This window comes from Xiphophorus couchianus, chromosome 4 (genome assembly GCF_001444195.1).
Source record: "Xiphophorus couchianus chromosome 4, X_couchianus-1.0, whole genome shotgun sequence".
NCBI lineage: Eukaryota > Metazoa > Chordata > Actinopteri > Cyprinodontiformes > Poeciliidae > Xiphophorus > Xiphophorus couchianus.
The window spans coordinates 27,339,722-27,359,485 of record NC_040231.1 but is presented as its reverse complement, the minus strand read 5'-3'; the positions used below and the strand labels follow the sequence as shown (position 1 = coordinate 27,359,485).

Here is a 19,764-nt window from a genome sequence, read left to right as displayed (position 1 = left end):
GAGTTTAACTTTAACAGTTTTTCCCTTTGCTGTGGAGCACAGCACGAAATTAGTAACATCTACATGTCTAAGTTTGATTGAGTTAATGGAGTTATTCTACGGCTGCAGCGCAGCTATGAATGGCATGTAGAAGGATTGTCTTTTTGCCCTCCAGCAATGTCTGCATGCGCAAAATTTCCTTATGAAACAATAACATGCAGGGGTCTATATTTGTAAATATGATTATGATAAAGTCAGTGCCTCACCAGCTATGAACCTCATGAGCCTTATGAGCAGAGTAGGACGTAGTGTGTGACATTTTAGTTTTAGGATTTGATAAAGCACTAATTTATCAAACAGGAATTGTACAGAATGACTTTTACATGGAGACAGACAGAATTCACCTACATATCAGAGACCAGTCATTCAGAAGTGAGTGTGGGTTGGTCTACTTTATGCACATTGCTCCACTGCTTCCATATAAATTTAAATGGGCTGAACTTATATGGCGCTTTTCCAATGATTTTGAACACTCAAAGAACTTTACAGTGGAGTCACACTCACAAGCGCACACACATTTATACACTGATATGCAGATTAGTAGGCAACTTGGAGTTAAGTGCCCAAGTTGCACGCATCGACATGTGACAGGAGGAAGCTGGAGTCGAACCTACAACCTTCCAATCACAAGATGACTGTTCTTCCCACAGAGCCACAGTCGCCCCCATGGTGTGATTTATTGGATTTAGAAGTTAGAAGCCAAAATGCATTAATCTGTATTTTGGTGTATTGTTGGCAACCTTTGACTTTTACTCCTAATAAGGCTCTAGTTTCAAAATAAAGTCATTTAAAACAAAAGGCGTTCATATAAAGTTTGGGTTAAGACTTTGTAGAACAATTATCAGCACGAAAGCCATTGTAACTTTGGGACTTTCAATGGTTTGTGCCACTTTTAATTTTTCTTGGTGAAATTATACATAGTAGTTTGGCGTTCAAAAAGGACAAACCCACATCGAAACTGTTTTCGAACGGACAAAGCGGCCTAAAATCAACCAAACACAACTCAGCATTTCTTGCACTAAGTTTTAAGACAGAGTCCAGGTCAGAAAACTGGTCAATTTGAATGATCTCTGCTATTTCTTATGAGGAAAAAGGGTCAAATATCCAGCTGGAAATCAATCAGAAGCTTGTTGATAGCTAGCTACATCAATCAATTCAAATGTGTGCATCCCGTTCCAACCAGAAGAAAAAGAAAAGAAAGAAAAACACAGCTGAAAAGGATCTGTGGAGTCTGAATAGAGCCAACAAACACAGGCAGACAGACATCATGTAATGCTCATCTGCAGACGGGACTGAGCCTCAGCTTTACATGAGCTCAATTACAATCTTCAAAACGACAGAAGAGTGTCCTGTGAATTGTGCGACGCCTACTTGCAAGCAGCACGTTGACAGTCCGGCTGGTCAGGGCTCCGATGGCGCTGGCACTCACACAGCTGTAGCTGCCCTCTACGTTCTGGGGAGGCTGGCTGTCTGCGGAGGTGGGCGACAACAAGAGGGATCCGTTGGTCAAATACCGCAGGCGATCTCCCGGCGCCTGTGGCAGGAGCTGGCCATCCTTGAACCAGGTGACATTGAAAGGAGTGTCGCTGGATCCCAGGTTGCAGTCCAGCAAAAGTGGCACCCCTAGCTCCAGAACCACATGGCTGGGCCCAGCACCACAGCTCAGTTCCACTGAAACAGGCTTTTCTGTGTAGGAGGAGAGGGAAAAGAGATCAGTTAACTAGGATGTACCATGAAAGGTCTAAGACAGTTTAGCTTTATTTCGTATGACTTTCTACAAGGATCTCTCAGAGTATGTGAAAAAGAAAGCATTTTTCCTCACTTGTCCAACTTCTTTTACTATGTGATAAATTTGGGCAAAACATCATACTTTGAAACATTTCACTCGTCTCTGCAAAGTTGGCAGCACGGATGGATTTGACAGAACATTTATAAAATGGGCTGTTCTGAAATAGAACCGAGACCGTTCTTGGAGGAGGATCTTTAAAACTGAGATTGGCACAGCAAGAGTTTATTGGCACCACTGGTAAAGATCTGTAAAAAAAAAAAAGCATAAATAAATCAGTCTTTCACTGCAGTGGGATAAAATGAAAGACTCATTTTTAAAAAGGGTACAAAATTTGTAAAAAAAATCACATATTAAGAAATAATTATTTCTGACAAAATCACAACTTCCATAATTACAGACTTTTTCTACAACAATCATTTTTCCAGTATGACTATAATTTGTCATGATTGAGCAAACATAGAACAGGGATCTATGAACCTGTTCTGTGTTTCTCTCTAGATTGTTTTTTTTTTTCTCCATTTCACATACAGATTTCCTATTTTTTAGTCCTGGATCCTGTCACGGCCATGATAGAAAGCTGTTGTTTTGTCTTTTTATTTGGCCCTGTGTGTAGAATCATAAAAGATCCACTTACATAACGCTACACTCTCCTATAAGGTTCTCAAGGTCTTTTGAAGAGAAATGGGTTCACTGCATCAGCATCACAAACCCTCATGAATACTTAACACTGCTTTTCTACATATTTGTTCTCCGTTTCCAGTAAGCCCAGCCCGAAAAGTTCAGTCTGTTTCATCTGACCAAAGTTTAAAGCTCCGGTGAAGTTAGGCAAACTCCAAATGTTTACGCTTTAGACGGGAAGACAGAAACGACTTCTTTCTGGCATGCTTCTTAGGCAGCTGGCTGGCATGTAGACAGTGGCTAATGGTTGCTATGGAGACTCGGTGACCTCAAGACACCTCTCTCCTTGCAGCGGTTCCCACACAGAACGCTTCGGAAATTGATTTCAACTCCCTTATCGTCCCAATCAGCAGAGAGCTTGTGCTACAAATGATGTGACTGGGTTTCCTTCCAAGTATCCTCAATTTAAATGTTGCTTTTTGATTATTTAAAGAATAATTAATTTATTTGAAACACAACAAAACACTGATGTAAAAACATCGGTTTTACAGAGTCGTACATTTTAATCCCCAGGGACTCCTCTACAAACGTGTCAGTGGTTGCGGCCATCAAGTTACATTTTGGTCACTTCATGTTTTGAGGCTTGTGTTTGTGCTGTGTGGCATACCGAAAGCAGGCATTACTCTAGTAACCACAATCTTCTGGTGACTTTACCATGTAGTCACTTTTCCTTCAAGTCTTTCTTTATTGTGCATCTTGAAACTACCGAGGTACTTTTTTTTTTTTTTTTCGGAGTTCAATATGCGTTAGCTGAAGCTATTTGGACGCTTTTCTTTGAATCAGAAACAATTGGCAGAATTATTTTTTTGGTATAGCTCGCATTGGCTTGGTTTCAACATAATCCCAAATGTTCCACTTCTCAAGTAGAGTGTGAACGCAGCATATACTGGCATTTCCAAATCCTTGGAAATCTTTGTGTTCCTTTTTCCCGGTATATCAAGTTCACAAACCTTTTTCTGCAGAACATTTGATAATTAGTTTGCTCTCTTCATAAAGGGCAGACAAGTGAAAGTACATCCCATTATGTGATAATATAGTACATTAAAATGCTAATCATCTAAATACAGTCAGCATAAATTGTTGTCAAATGCTGATTGATGTTTTGGGTTTCCTGGTGGATTGCTTATGTATTTTTAGCAACTGTACTGCATGGCTTTAAATAGACTAATCACTGTTCTGAGGACAATTGATAACTTGAAAGTCAGCATTCTTTGCCATGCATTATGCATAACATGCACTTTGTAATATGCATGAGACCACAGGATGTACTTCTCATGCTAACCAAACAGTAAAGTGAACAAAAGTACATTTATTATTTCTTAGAAAAGGATACAACAGCAAAAAAAAAAGTAAAAATTATGAAAATCTTGAAAAATGTGTGCTGGCTATTTGTGAAGTTGGCCTTACGTTGATTTGTATAAATCAGATAAACTGAATACAACAAGAACATTTCATCTCAGAAGTCTTTTCCCCTTGACTCTGGAGTGCAAAAGGAAAGTTCAGCTTTTCTGAAAAGAGCTCTTCTAACACAAAACCACTATTTGTCCCCAGTCCTCATTTTGCAATCATTGGAAGGTCATCGTTTCTCTTTCACTGCTTTTTTATGTCACAGCCAAGGTTTTTTTTTTCCCCTTATAAATTTTAATTTAAATGTTTTACTTTGCCTTTGCACTGACATTCGTTAGCATTATACAGTGACTTGCCTCACTTTGCTCTGAAATCACTTTTAACATCCTGGCCTGAATTGCTTGACAAAAAGAAATATTATTTTGTGAAGCAGCAAGATTCCCTGACAAACCTTAAGGCTTTTTACAGTGTGTGGAGTAGTCTGATGGTTAGTGGCCATTACTGCTGAAGACATTTTTGCATCAGTAAAAGTTCTGGGTTGTTAACACTCATTCCCTCCTAAGGGAAGGTTAGCAGAAATGTGTACCTGGGATGCAAAGGAAGGAGAAAACAAAGCAAGTGCTCAAGCCTTGGCAAATTTGAACAAGAATCTCGTTGCATCATTTTTCCAGGAAACATCTAATGCTGCTTAAAATTTGTTATAGCTTGTCTTTGGTTCTAAATTGGCAGTCACACTGTGCAACCACTCAAACTCAGGACTAGAGATTTCTGTCGCATTTAAAGATTTTGAAGAATTAAAGATTACTTGACTTCTTTGCCTTTCTCAATCGGAAAATCATTCTGAAGAATGTTCCTTCTATCAATTACAATTCCTTGTTTTATGAAACAACTTGTTTGGACGCACCTTCGCATTGTAACAGGAGTTGACGTGAACGTACAATTCTTCCAAGGACACAAGCCAATTGTGCACAAAAATCTAAACCTGTCGCTCTGCTGTGTTTGGAACAACTGGCAGGGTCACCAACATAACCCCAGACAGGCACACAAATGTCCAAATAAACAACATAAGCTGAACAACTGTAGACTACTAGAATGGCTGGGTTTTCGATTTCTCCCCAGAATGGCTGAACAGGGCCAAAAGGCCCTGAGTCCACCCTGACGACTCTGATGGCTCAAATTAGCATTCTTCTTCAATTGTAAATGTGGCCGTTGACCGTCAGGCCAGAAGGTGGGAGTGTGAATAGTCCATGTTGGGGGTGGGTATCTATGATACCTACAGGAGATCAGATCTCCTGTAGGTAATGCTCTTCAGTTTAGTTTTGAAGCATACATGAAGTGTTTTTGGAGAGATGTGACCTTTTGCAGCTGATCCATGATGTTGTGCTGCATTATCCAGGTCATTTTGCCAAATGTACATAGAGTTTGCAAAACATACAATCTGTTTCAAGAAATATGCAAAGGTTTTTCTAAAAGAAATTAGTAATGTTTTTCTTTGAAATAAAGCTAAGAGCGTATTAATTGTGTTGATCCACCTCAAAAAAATCATGCAAAAAGTGTAAGCAAAAGAAATCTGGGAGACTTTGCACATGCAAATTTGCATGCAGCCTTTTGTGCTGTGGAGGATAAATAGGTGACTGCTTCACCTATTTAGTTCACAAGAACTAATGGCATTTATTTCAGTCATAATCTTGTGGGGGGTGACCAAGGTTCCATCACTATGTGACAGCTGGTCAGCAAACCTGGCAAACATGATTGACATGGCAGCACTGAATGCACATGTGCTTTATCAGGCATGCATTGGGGTGCAGGAGAGACGGGTGGACTTCCTGGTTGAGCTTGCAAAAGAGTTCGGTAACTCTCATGTGAGTGAGAAGAAGGCACACAAGGAGAAACTGCTTCGGCAACAACCTTCCACACCCAGCTCAGGCAAAAGGGCGAAGTGTCAGGTCAACCATCGATGCAGGATGCGTGTCCTGAGGCCGAAACATCATCAGTGACCCCTCACACCCCCACCATGGACTGTTCTCCCTGCTGCCCTCTGGAAAGAGGTTCCGCAGCATCCGGTGCAGGCCCACCTGGTTCCGAAACAGCTTTTTCCTACTTGCCATCAGACTGCTGAGCTCTTAACTGGACTGCACTCAAAAACTGGTCTCCACTTTATACCTTGCACATGTACAGAGCTAAATAACTTCTATTTTACTGTCAGTCCTGCACTTTATATTTTATATTTAGATTTATATTCATATTTTATACTGTATTTTATTTTACTCACATTGGAACCTCAAACATTATCCTGAGCCGTATGCAACGAAATTTCGTTCTGTATACACCCTGTGCATTGAAAATGACAACAAAGTCAGTCTAAGTCGAAGTCGAAGTCTAAGTCTAAGTCTAAGGAACAATTGTGCAACTGTGAGATGCGTTGAGGCCATTACCAGGGTACTTGGCCTAGGTAATGGCCCTATTTACTGAACAAAAGGGCTTCAGTGCAACGGGCTTCAGGCCAGTTGGACTATCTCTAGCCTGAATAGGTATATGTCAAAATGGCCTAACTCCAGCCATTCTAGTCTGCCGTAACTTTCTGTTCTGAACGGTTTTGTTTTGAATTGGTTTACACCGCTGAAGTCAACTAAAACAGACGGTTAATGTCTAGCTGGCTGTATGCTACCACCGCTCCAAGAAAAACTGTTTTATTTTCAACCAGCTCACAATGATATGGCATCTTTCTACAATAGGTGAGGGAGCATCAAGTTTTGCTTTTGTCGAATATTTATTGCTTGCACACCTAGTGACAACTGCATGTTACTCAGATTTAAATGTTTGGAAATTATGTGGCATAACATGTCTTGTTACGTCTATGAAGCATGTAGACCCACTTCTATGCGCTCTCATTCTGAATAGCGCATTTATGTTTTAATTAGTGGTGTGGAATTTGTTGCAGTTTTTTAGTGCGAGAACGCAGCGTGCTTCTTATGCAGTCATACTCTTAATTTATTTCTATATTTACCAATCAATTGATACGTTGGAAGGGAACCTTTAAACCTCTATGAGTTCTTCCAGGTAAGTCATATTTTCTTTTTTACTGAACTATTTACTAAGCAGGCCAAGTTATCCATTTCACCTTCAGTTTCAAGCCTTCTGCATCCTGAGTGAACCTTCATCAGTTCAGACACAGCGTCCGGACACCACATCATGCAGCGGTGTGCCGCTTGTGTGGCATAAATTGCGTCTGGTAGATTCTCCAATAATGTTTCCAAATAATTATTTGACCATCTGGCTAATCTGGTGATTGAATTGATTATTCTAAAATTATGCCAAAGCCTAATCTACCTATTCTACTGTCTTTTTGTATGGAAATGAAAGGCAGATATGCAATAGCATGAAAGCGGTATGAGCTCAGGGAAGAATCGTCGAAGTTAACCATTGCGTTTTGTCAATCAGCGTAGAAAATTCTGTGTTACATGATGTCATATCTTTGTTCCGACGACAATCTAATCTGAAAAATCGCTTTTATAGTTCATCTTTAAATTGGTCGACTTTCACATACACACGGAACAGGTTACTTCCAGCTTCCCCATCTCTGCCGACCGACTAATTAAGTTAATGGGAAATGGAATTCTTCCCTTGATTAAATGAGGCCTGACTCTCCACCATCACCTCCTGATGAAGAGGTTGCGCTGAGTGAGGCAGCTGACACATCCACACATATCTACACTGGAGAAGAAGGAAAAAAAGCTGCTGTACAGATGCATCAACACACCTAAAGAGCAAATGCAAAAATCAGTCAAACTAAAGACTTGCACATGAGAAGCATATTAAAGCTTCTACGTAGCTGGTAATGTGTTTCAACACAGACAGATCACCCCTGACGGCTCCTTGTATCCTCTGTTCCATTTCTAGTAATTAGGTCTCATTAAGTCATTAAAATGCGAACAGCGATTTACCGCAAGTATGTTAAAAATAATTCATAATTAAATGAAAGGCGAGTATGACTCTGTATCAGCCCTCGAAGAGGAAATAAAGGTGTGATTAAACAAGAGGGGGACATTACACAACTCTTTTCATTAATAAAACTTGCCCCTTTTCATGTTATGATGTCATTATATTCCAGAATAAATCAAACAATAGGGAAAAAGCTATGAAGATTTCCTGAAATGAGGTTCAACACAATCACCCGTCCTCTGCAGCAGGATTTAAAAGACCAGGCATGTAAATCTGACTCCACATTCACATGCGTCTGCTCCAGGAGTATTTGCTGATTTGAAGCCAAAGGTGTTCACATGCACAGTGTAGAGTCGCACGCACCAACGCGGACCGACGCCGACAGATGTTGTAACGCTGACGCAACAGCAGCAAGCGTGACATGAGGTAATGGTGCAGTGAAAGGAGGAGAGGATGTGAGACGTGGTCATTCTGCCAGTTTTCTTCACATATTGTGTCTGCTGGGAAAACTGAGCTGTTGCAACAAACGGCAGCAGAGCACAAAAACAACACAAAAAACACAGGTGATCCAAAACAGATCAGGGTGGAGCAAAAAACAAGTACTGAAGCATGACAAGACAGAAATATAAAAGCAACACAGAAGAAAAATGGGCAAAAAAAATTATTTTATTATTTATTTATCTACTGTCAACTAATGAGAAAGCAGAGTCGGTGTGTGTCATTTAAAATTCAGCCTCCATACAGCTGTTCTGTGAACGCCTGAGAGGTTTGTTCAGTACAGGGATAAAAGTCGGAGAGAGCTTCGGTGCTCAGTATCCTGAGCCGCCAACCTCCCATGGAGGACTGCTTAATCCGTCATCCGAAAACGAAGAGTATGACACAGGCGCCGCAAACCTGCCAAGACAAGGCCGTGCACCTAAACCGAAAGGGCCAGCGAGGGGCGCATCACGCAGAGAAACAGCTAAGAGGCTCACAGTAAGTCTTGATGAGCTGCAGAGATTTACAGCCCAGTTGGAAGAATATCTTTAGCTGCTCCAGAGTCGGGTAATGTACAAAATGGAACAAATGGATTTGTACAAAAAAAAAAAAGAAACATCACCCATAAACTGTCATTAAGCATATTTAGGTGACGGGAGGAACAGTTTGACACCTTAAGAATTGGCTTTGGTCCAATTTTGGACTACTGTTCCCAAAATAGACTGTGCTAAAATCAGGAAGGGTCTCCCGTACATATCCACAAGTTAAATTGAGGCGCGTATGCCGGCTTTGTAATCAATATCTGAAGACACGGGCAACATGATCTGCAGCTAAAATTGCCCGTGAGTTCCCCAAATGTTTTTACCATTCATAAAACTTCAGCGGTGGATCCCTGTCGAAATAGTTGCAACAAATCTTGTTTGTTGCAAATGACTAGATTTATCTGTAACATTTGAAATCCGTCAGCCTCAAACATTCCATCACAACCTCCCCTCCCTGAAAACAAAAAGCATGCCATGTTCAGGACTAGTGGCTAATCTTCTGAGGGACCATAGAGATCAGTCTACACTTCCTGTAGAAAGGAGTTCCTGGCTTGGAGAGATATGCACAGTTTGCTGTGACCAGTGTATAATTCTACATATAGGAAACTACACTGCTCAAAAAAATAAAGGCAACACTTAAACAGGTGTTTAACACTTAAAGTGTTCCCTTTATTTTTTTGAGCAGTCTATTTCACCTCCATCATTTCATCATGCCAATAAGCCGATGAAACACTGACAGTTTTCATTGCAAAAATAATTTTAAAAAAAAAACATTGCCAAGCACTGTTGGGTAAAAATCACTCCGTCAGACTTTTTAAAATTTGACACCACGTTTCTCTACAAGGGTTAAGCCTCTCATCTCATACAGACATCAGTCTAAATCAGTTCAGCTCCTATTGTACTGCTTCCTAAAGTTAAGAGAAATAAAATTAGTTTACTTCTTTAAAGTATGCGTGTCACATTCATTGTGCTCCTGTTCCGAATGGCGCGTGTATACTGAAATCAAGAGTGTGGAAAGTGCACCGTTTGGCCACGTTCACATTGCATTGCTTTCGCTGTGGAAATACAGTCTCGTTTCATTTATTTCACATTCAAGGATCAAGTGACCATCTGGGGATGAAAAGCCGTACTCCCTGCTCCAAAAGCGCTTGCCTTTTTCGAATTTCTTGAGATCCAGCAACATCTTGGGCACCTCGATAATGGGCAGCGTTAGTCTGGTGTAAAATTAGAGGAAGTGAAAGATTTTCTATCTTAGTAGATATTTATTCCAAAAATAATGGCTGTGACACTTACCATTGTCTTTGCTTTGAAAATATGCTGACGTCTCCTATTCTCTCTCGAAAACATTCTGTTTGGTATAATGGAGGCTATCGAAGCTTTGTAGTCTGCAAAGTGTTTCAATTAAATCCTTAAATTATTCCTCTGAGCCATGACCACAACACTCAAGACTATAAAAAGAAGATACAATGGTCCTTCCAGACTTACAACTGGACAAAAGGTTGTGCAAAGTCTTTTGGAAACCCAATGACATATTGTATATATTTCATACTTGGAACAAAGGCGGTGTTGAAATGTTGGTGTCATAACAGAGAACTGTTGAAGTCATGAAGTATTCATAGCTCAGCATTGCAGAAAAGTTATCTCACATATACATAAAAAACAATGTCTGATAATAAAATGAAGCAAAAAGAAATTAAACAGTATTGCTCTAATACGCAGTCAGAAAAGTGAAAATTCGACAGAAAACTAGAACTAAGTTAGGGTTCTGTTTTTGTAGTGCTCACCTCCTTTAAACTGATTCTGCTTACTTTGACTTGACCTCGTGACTCAAGAATGATGCTGCAAATTATCCAACATTGCTGCTAAAATGCCTTAAAGTTTCATAACTTTTTAAAGACTCCAGCAGGATGTTGGATTTGGGTCATATAATAATATAATAGGTAATTTCTCATTTGAATGAAAGTGCACAATGAAACAGATGGTGGCATCTGTATAAATGCTACCATCTGTACCATTGCCCTGTAAATATGCTAAATTGATCCATAAACAGCAATTATTACCATGTATTTGCGCTTCCATATTTTTAAAATTGTATCATGCATGATAACACTTCTCTTGGAAAAAAAAACAAAAAAACCAACATTGTCTGAAATCAAGAGCAAATTTGTGTTTTGTCTAAGACGTAAGAATTAAATAACTGACCACTTTTAAAAGCTTGCGGTCAGAAATCAAATCTCAGCGCCCACCATGTGAATGAATCACTATTTCCAAGCTGCAGTTTTGATAACTAAAGCAAGCAGGGCTGTGATAAATGCTGCAGGGAGACGGAGACTCCTTGGTTTCAACGTGAAAGTTTAAATGCCTGTGCAATAACAGAATATCAGCGACAGTTTTAATCTACTGCTGTCTAAATGTTTAGCTGTTCACAGAAAACAAATATTGATTAGTTTATTGGATCTAGCTGTGGGCCAGACTTTCTTTCTTTTTTTTCCTTCCCATTATACCACTGCTGGGATTTAAACTTGTGTGGATGAGTTTTCAGAGCTAGTAGCTCACATTTGTTTTTGCCCTTCAGTCAGTTTGTCAGTCAGTTGAGTGTGATGGTTGAAGAAAGCACTGACCTTTGGCCCCCTCCAACACCCCCCCCCCCCCCCCCCCCGGAATTATTCTAGGTACAGAAAACAACTTAAAACAACTTCCTGAAACCACTGGAAGTGGTTTCAAATCTCCAAGGCAACCATCTTCTGCTCTTTTTGAGATTTGACTGTCTTGGAATAAGAGTGAGTCAGCAGGTTATTAGATGGTGTATTAGGTCAATAAGAAAACGATCAATTATATGATTAGTGAACTCACTAATATCAGCTCGTCAAGCTTCCAGAGTCAATTAATTTATGATTACTCTTTACAGCTGAAGCTATACAACTTTTGTTTACAACACTAGTTCAACTATATTATAATGATTTTATAATTCTAAGTAGGATTTTAAAGATGAAATTCCTAATTAATTGTATTAAAATACATTATTTTGTTTAAGCCTTAAGGATTTTCAAGATATTTCAATGCAAGTCTTTCTAGATACTGATTTTAGTTCAGTCACTGGAACTTCATTTTAGGGAGTTATTTTATGTTTGGTCATTTTTTTATGCCATTTTACACTGTACATCAATCAAGTATAAATGCTTGGCAAAAAAATATATATATATATATATAAAAAATCCCACTCCATTAGCCAGATCAAAAAAATAATAATAAAAGTGACGAATAATCAAAACATAATAACATGCAGCAGTGTGATTCTAGCTGAAACTATTAACCAATAACTTTCCGTATCCTGTGGAGAGGAGCCGCAGTGAGGCTGTTAGTCAATCAGCCATGTAACAGCTGCTGTGTCGAGCGTGAGCCATTCCAGCTGCGTTTCCTCGCACACAGATACACCAGTGTTTTTCTCTTACCAACTTACGGGCAGAAACAGAGTCGCAGTCCTAAAAAGCCCACAATAATTCAAAGATTTCAGCAAAGGTGAACTCTATAGCCGCATAGCCTCTGTAAATGCTGTCTCTTCATGGCAGCTCTTTAATCGTAGCTGAACTAAAATGTAAGGAATGTTTTTTTTGGGGGGGTGGGAGGTTCTCCTTTAAAACTAAAAGGACACAATTCAATGTAAATTTAATTTTGTGTTAGTCACAAGGCTGCGTAGAAGCGACTGTGACAGTAACTACTTTTAATTTTCAGAGTCAGAGGTGACAATGTTTATAGTTGGGCCACATATCTCTCGTAAAACAGCACACAATGTAAAAGAAGCAAACATTTTATCAGGTAAGTCATGTTTTGCAATGCAGTGACACCTGAAGGTGAGTTTTCGCCACCAACTGACCAATCACAGTTTGTCGATCATAAATGTATATTTAGGAAGATAATATTAGATATATACAATTATTTAAGTGCATGTTATTATTGTCTTGTTTATACACCAAATTTTGATTGTGTGGATGTTTTTGTTTCTTGCAGTTGATCAATAAATATTTATTGACATAGAAGTATTACCTGGTATGTATATATACAAGTTAGAAATAATCAAATTTATTTGGGTAATTAAATCAATGAGTATAATGATTTCAGAAAACCTTTCAAATATAACAGATTTTATAGAATTTTAATATGACTTAAAACTATGTTCAAGTAGATAATTTATACTCAGAAGCACTGAATAAAGTACCCCTAAATTAAAAGTCTCACACCAATTGTATTGGTTAAATTGGAATAGTTTGTTGTGCTGATGTGGGGTGAGAGGGCAACGCGGAGCTAGAGAATGAGGGGGGCGGCGTTTCCCTGGAGTCTCTGCTGCTCTGTGTAAAGTGTTCATTCATACCAGCTAAGCTTTGTCCAATCACAGAGCTCCTCTCCTGCATGCACTGCCCCCGCCCCAAGCTACATGGGGCCTCCAAATGACCATGTCAAGGGCCAGATGCACTTGCAAGAGTCAACAAGGCTTGCAACAACGTTAACATGGGAGTAACACAGCAGGTTCTGGATATAAACATCCAAATTCACGGCACGGTTATCCTATAGTAAGGAACTGGCAACACCAGTTTGTGAGGTAGAAGCTGTTGATAGACTTACTGGCGTGAAAAATGAACTAAGACGATGTGAATTTAAAGAAAAAGCAACATGTGGGCTGGACACTTGCAACAACTTGTTTTAATCTCTTTGCTCCTTTCTGAAAGATGAAGCTGTAGCATATCTAGATGACGCTTCAAGGGCGCAGATTTCACACAAGATCAGGATGAGGCATATCACTGCATAAATCATTTGACATCATGCACTGCGGTGAGGCTCTGATCACGCTTAACATATGCTCACAGCGGGATTCTCGCAAAATATTTCCTATCAGAGGGCTGTAGTATGGTCTTTGAATAGTATGCTGGATGTAAATGAGGACCATTTGCATACTCATTACGAATTCACAAATATTTGTTAAGGAGATCCACAAAACATGCTTACTTTGGTTCTGCTGCGGAGGAAAATATTAGTGAGCTACAAGAACAGCTCAACAGGAAGTGCCAGAGAACTGCCTCTTCACACAGAATACACATCGGTAAAACCTCGACAAATAACCCACTTCTGCCCCTCCTGCATGGCCACCTACAGAGCAACTCTGCTCTCAAGAGGCCGAGCAAACAGCAAGGAGAAACTGAGAGCCGACGACCTGCGGTTCAATTAGCAAGTGAATATTGCCAGGGCTGCTAATGCTTTCGTAAGAACATGCTGCACCCTGCCTTTCAGACACCGACTGCTTGGATGGGCTCCAGGTTCCACGACCTCGAACTGGATTAAGCCTCAATAGAAAACGGCCGGCCGGATGAACACAAGGGAGGGAAGCTTACCGATGTGACACGCTGAACCCGTGTTCTGAAGCCAGAGGAATTTCTGTACAGCCTTTAACCTAAAGTACTGCTTGCTAAATGCTTGACTCAGAACATGTAAGAAAGCTGAGAACATAATGAAGTAAGATGGTGCTGTAAATCAATAATGTGCCTCAAGAATAATATATTATCTCTTCATTGGCATTAAAGTACAACAAAGTCAAAGCAGCAGCAGCAAAATTCAATCAGGTTTCATCTCTTCAGGACAATGAGATGAATCAAAAACATTTGTGTTAGAGAAATCTTAACGTTTCTGTACTTTTACAGATGGATGAATAGTCTTTCTGGTAACTGAAGACAAAAAAGGATTAGACACCAAAGTTCACCACTGTCATCTGTTGCACTTTGTATTGGTTAGTTACTTGGTTTCCTTCTTAGCTGAAAACTTCTCTAAACATCCAACCAGTCCTTACTGAGTAGTCACCCTCCCACTTTCAATTATTTGCCAGATCCACCCGTTGAATTTCTGCTATCATGCCCTGAGACCTACGTAGGATACAATTCCCTATTTGATTTTGCTTAGGTTTTCTTGTGTTTATTTCAATAACTCAATGGTTATTTATAATCTTGGCTACTTCCTGCTTGCGTTTCGGACCTCCACAACCATAATGTGATAGGCACACATTGCATGGCCCGTTATATTGTGCAAGTTTCAACCCCCACCACATTGAACAATGAGAGACACAAACCTGCCACAAAATTATGTCAGAAAAGTCTGACAGAGTTATTATTATAACAAAATGACGGTTATTAATCTGCTATACAACTTTAAAATGATCAGTCTTGATCATAGTGGTACACTTAACTTGAAGATTACAAGTTTATTGTCAACTTTAAACATAGTTCACTTAAACCTCCACAGTTGCTGTAAAGTACGCTTCTATGTTTTTCTTTGTGCTTATTGTGTTGACATAAAATCAGACAATTACATCTTTGTATTCTTGTTTTTGGGTAGATAAAATTGTGTCAACACCCATTCTCAATTTTAGTTCAGCTTTTAATTCCATCCATGTAAACATTCTTCTCAGGAAATTGGAACAGTTGGAGGTTAATCCTTTTTTAATCAAGTTTTTTTTTTTTATCAAAAAGATCTAAGAAAGTAAAATACAATTCAGTTCTCTCTGATTCCGAGTTAAGTAGCACGGGGCCCCCGAAGGTTGCGTCAATTCGCCTTACCTTTTTATTTAGGTAATTCAGGGAGAAGGTTCAGGGTCCCCCTGTGCAAATATAACCGTCTAAAACATTTATTTGTACCTCTCTCCATCAACCTGATAAATGGCAGACTAGCGGGGCCTGGACAGAGTAATAGGAGGTCCAGACGGTGATCAAGAGTAGCATGTAGAGGATGTATTGTATGTGAATGGAAATGGTTATGGGGATGTACTGCCGACCTGCCAATTGTGCTTTTATGTATTTTTTGTTTTTATGTATTTATTTATGGTTACTGTCCTTTTGGATGGGCTTTTATTGTTGTATTGCAGTTTTGCCCCTGCTTCCAAGACAAATTTCTCCTATGGGAGACTAATAAAATTATCTTATTCTTAATTGTACTCATAACAGTCTTTGCTCATAAGATGTACCGGTGGCATCCTAATGGACATGTTACAAGCAAAGACTACACCCAGATATTGGTCAACAGATCCAAAGGAGTGGAGGAGAAGACGAGAGGAAAACATTGGGATACTCTGCTACATCTATCTTTAGGATCCACTGACCCCTAATAACTAGCGTTACTCCCCATTTGGCTAAACTAACTTCAATGAGACGCTTCTTGAAGCCATCTACCACTCTCTGAAATCGCTCTGAGGAAAACTGTCACACTCCTTACATTCAACTGTGTGATTCTTTTAGAAGTCAGTGCTAGTTGCAGCTTGAAGTCTTTTATCAAGGTGAGTTTGTTTCTATGGACAGACTTAGGCAGGCAGGTAGGCGGTGGTTTTTAGTAGTCTTGTATGCCGCTGTCTGCAGCGAAATGAGTGATTCATTTCAAATGCTTTTGGGGCCTCTTTCAATCCCTTGATGAACACTTTGTAATTTTCTTTCTGAAGGCCTCACAAAACTCCTTCAGTTCCACCGTGGTGCTCACCGTCACGTCAACCATCAGGAGAACTTTAAACTAAACATCTGACATTTAGACTGGACAGAAATCCTTTAAAATACTTTGTAATAAGGGTGAACGTATTGGAGTTTTGTGGCTAATCATTGGTCTGTAAAATGTTTGACTTGCCTTGTCCAATTTTGGCCAAAAAACGATTTAAAACCCTTTAACTGTCACCCTCAAGACACATATAAGTCAATATGCTCATGAGGACACCAGTGTACTTGTGACGTTTAAGGGGTTAAAAAAAAAAGTTATCCACACTCTCACTGAAAAACAAAAAGTCACTAGAGAGATCTCCAGGGATGGATCGGTGCACCCCTGCTTTTTAATGATATTGTATTGATGCACACCTTTTGTGCTACAGCTGTGTGTGATATTAGGCATTTTAAGTGGGTGAGAGTGTTGCAATACCAGAAAACAAACAAAAAAAAGTTTATGTTTTATTAAATTTTACTGTAAAACTTCAAAAAATGATTTTTCTCCAGATAGTATTGTTTATTTTTATGACTTGAATTTTCAGAATCCTTAGTATTGATATAAAATGTCCATGACCAAATACACGTGACCAAAACTCTCTGCTTTTTCTTATGACCTGATGGATGTTCACCATGAACACATTGATGCGTTGTGATGTTTACAGAAATAAAACTGGCAAACAGAGCCACATACTCAGACATTTCGAGAGCCACTGTCACCAACAACCGAATAAAAACATGCACTAACCTTCACCATCACACTGACTACTTAAAGCTGTAATTGCTACAGCACAAGATGACATAAAAAAAAAAAAAAAAAATCAACATATTCATTCCACAAATATAACTTAACCCAGGGCGTCTTTAAATAATATGCATCCTAAATTAGTATCTGCTCTCTGGGGAATGGATCAAGATGCAGTCACAAATCACAGCTAACACACTCAAGCTCCCAGACAAGCAAGGAGGAACACTGGGAACATTGCATTACCTAACCAAACGCATACACACACACCCACACACACACACAAACAAACAGAAGCTTAATTTGCCAGGTTCCATAAGCTGTTCTCTAAACAGCCTGTTCTACTGTTAAGTCTCAAGATATCAGCATGTGTGTCAGAAATGTAAAAGAGGGATGAAAATTTCTCAACAACACTATGGATATTTGCATCGCTCAAATTAAAACAAAAATGAATAAACTTATTTGGTGAGGAGAAATAGATGTGAAAGGAGAATCTTTTGTCATGCTTACATTTTAAAAAGCACCATCTTTGAGCGATATATACGTATATATATATATATATATATATATATATATATATATATATATATATATATATATATATATATATATATATATATATATGTGGGCTTTGTGAAAAAGCCCACATTTCTGATGTAAAACTTTTTCAGATGATCTAATGTAATACTTTCATTTTAAATATATTTTCATTAACTGTACAGCAGAAAATTGCCATAATGATTAGAAAAAAAGGCTTGAAAACATCAGTCTGTGGGTAACTGATCTATATAACGTCTGTCACTTTGTGAATCAAGTTTCTGAAATAAAAGAACATTTCATTGATACTTACTAAATATGACTAAATTATCTTGCAGAAATGTTTAAATGTTAAATGTACTGTTGCCTCCAGACTCTAAAAATATTAAACATAAACGATACATGTAACTTGTCAGAAGTTGGTATTAGCAATTACCAAACAACAAGGAAATACCCATAGATGAGGTTTTTTTAGATATAATTACAGTGCCAATTTAAAAGTTGCAGGGAAAATACTTTAAAGATTAAGTTACAGACTTAAATGAGCTGCAATAAAACGTGTGAAATGTGTGCGTATGTAAAATAGGTGTTCTCTGACAGATTGTGTCACTTTAGTGAAACTTTACAGCCATGTGCTTTAAGTTAGAAAATGGACTTTGAACACAGCACCGCTGTGTAATCAATCTTCTGTCTCAAAAACACTTTCCACCCATTTCTGTCAAGGTGACTAAGATTTTTTTTTGTGTCTACATTTTGTTGCTAGCTTTACAAAAGTATTTATCACATACTTTGCAGAAGGGTTAATTACTCAAACCTGACAACAACAAGGATATATTTCTTCTAAGTACTTACTATTTCAATTATATTTATAGCCACCCTACTACACTCTCAAAATGAGAAATTCATAATTAAAGTTATGATATAAAAATGTGAGTTTTAGGGTGATTTAATGTCTTATTTTAAAATATAGTACTCTATTAATTATTTTCCCCCGTACAAGTTCAAAGTGTTCTTGTGATTGTTTCAGTTTTATGTTATCGCCCGTGACCCTCCAAAGAGACCCCATTAAAGAAATCGTAGCAAGCGTTTTACTGCGATACCGCCAAAAGATTTATGAAGTACCTATTTGAAGGTTCAAGTTTCCACTTCAGTCACCAGAGTCTGATCAAAGGTGTGCAGGAAACATTTTTATCATGACAAATGGCCCTGATAGGGAACTATTACTTTGATAATCACCTAAAACCTTAAAGTTGAGTGTGCGGCATTCACATTCTCTGACTGATCAAGCATTCCACATGTAGTATTTTTTTCCCCCATCTGGTCAATGTCACATTAGAATGAATCAGCACTTTAGTTTGTAAAATGTGTTAAGCAGAAATCGTACTACATGAACCGAAGCAAACGGATCTAAAAGCTTCTGTGCAGGAAAGTCAGAATTAAGCTTGAATGCACAGATGAACTTTTAATAGCCGATTTCTTTTTCGACCATTTTTTTCCCTCCACTTCAACGACTGCGACAAACAAAAGACAACTAACATGGTGGTTCTTCGGTCTAGATCAGTGGTTCTCAAACTTTTTTCAGTGATGTACCCCCTTAAAAATATATTTTTAGTCAAGTACCCCCTGACACGGGCAAAACATTTTTGGAATAAAAAAGAGGTACAGTGCTGTAAAATCACTGTCTGATTTATTAAAGCCAAACAACTTATATCAGTGAACCTGACAAATACATCCATATTGCAAACATTGCATGGTTAAACAAAAAAGAAAAGCAGAAGACGGTGACCACCAGGAAGGTATAAAACCAGTCAAAACTGAAATATGCAAAATGCTGCTAATTTATATTGGTCTCCGTCATGGTACAAAATTAAATATATACATAAATAACTAAAATGTGTTCACAGAAATAAATCTGTAATTTAATTATAAATAAATTATATTTTGTTTACAAAATAAATTAACTTAATAAATAAAGATTTGCTCACAAAAAAAATAAACGTTACATCTTTTAGGATAAAAAAAAAGAAGATTGCACTTTAATCACTTTGCATTGAACATTTGATTTGATTTGAGGAGCCTGCTGATTTTTTAGATATTTTGAAAAGCTTCACGTACCCCCTGCAGTACCTCCACGTACCCCCAGGGGTACGCGTACCCCCATTTGAGAAC

At 38.6% G+C, this 19,764-nt stretch overlaps 1 protein-coding gene across 3 annotated transcripts in view; it reads right to left on the bottom strand.

Moving 5' to 3' along the window:
- The window catches only part of igdcc4 (immunoglobulin superfamily, DCC subclass, member 4), a 53,584-nt gene that overhangs the window by 26,242 nt on the left and 7,578 nt on the right, over positions 1 to 19,764 (bottom strand). For all 3 annotated transcript variants that reach the window (XM_028015443.1, XM_028015441.1, XM_028015442.1), the window contains exon 2: positions 1,411 to 1,725. In XM_028015443.1, coding sequence (XP_027871244.1) covers positions 1,411 to 1,725 — 315 coding nt within the window. The remainder of the gene's footprint in view (positions 1 to 1,410; positions 1,726 to 19,764) is intronic.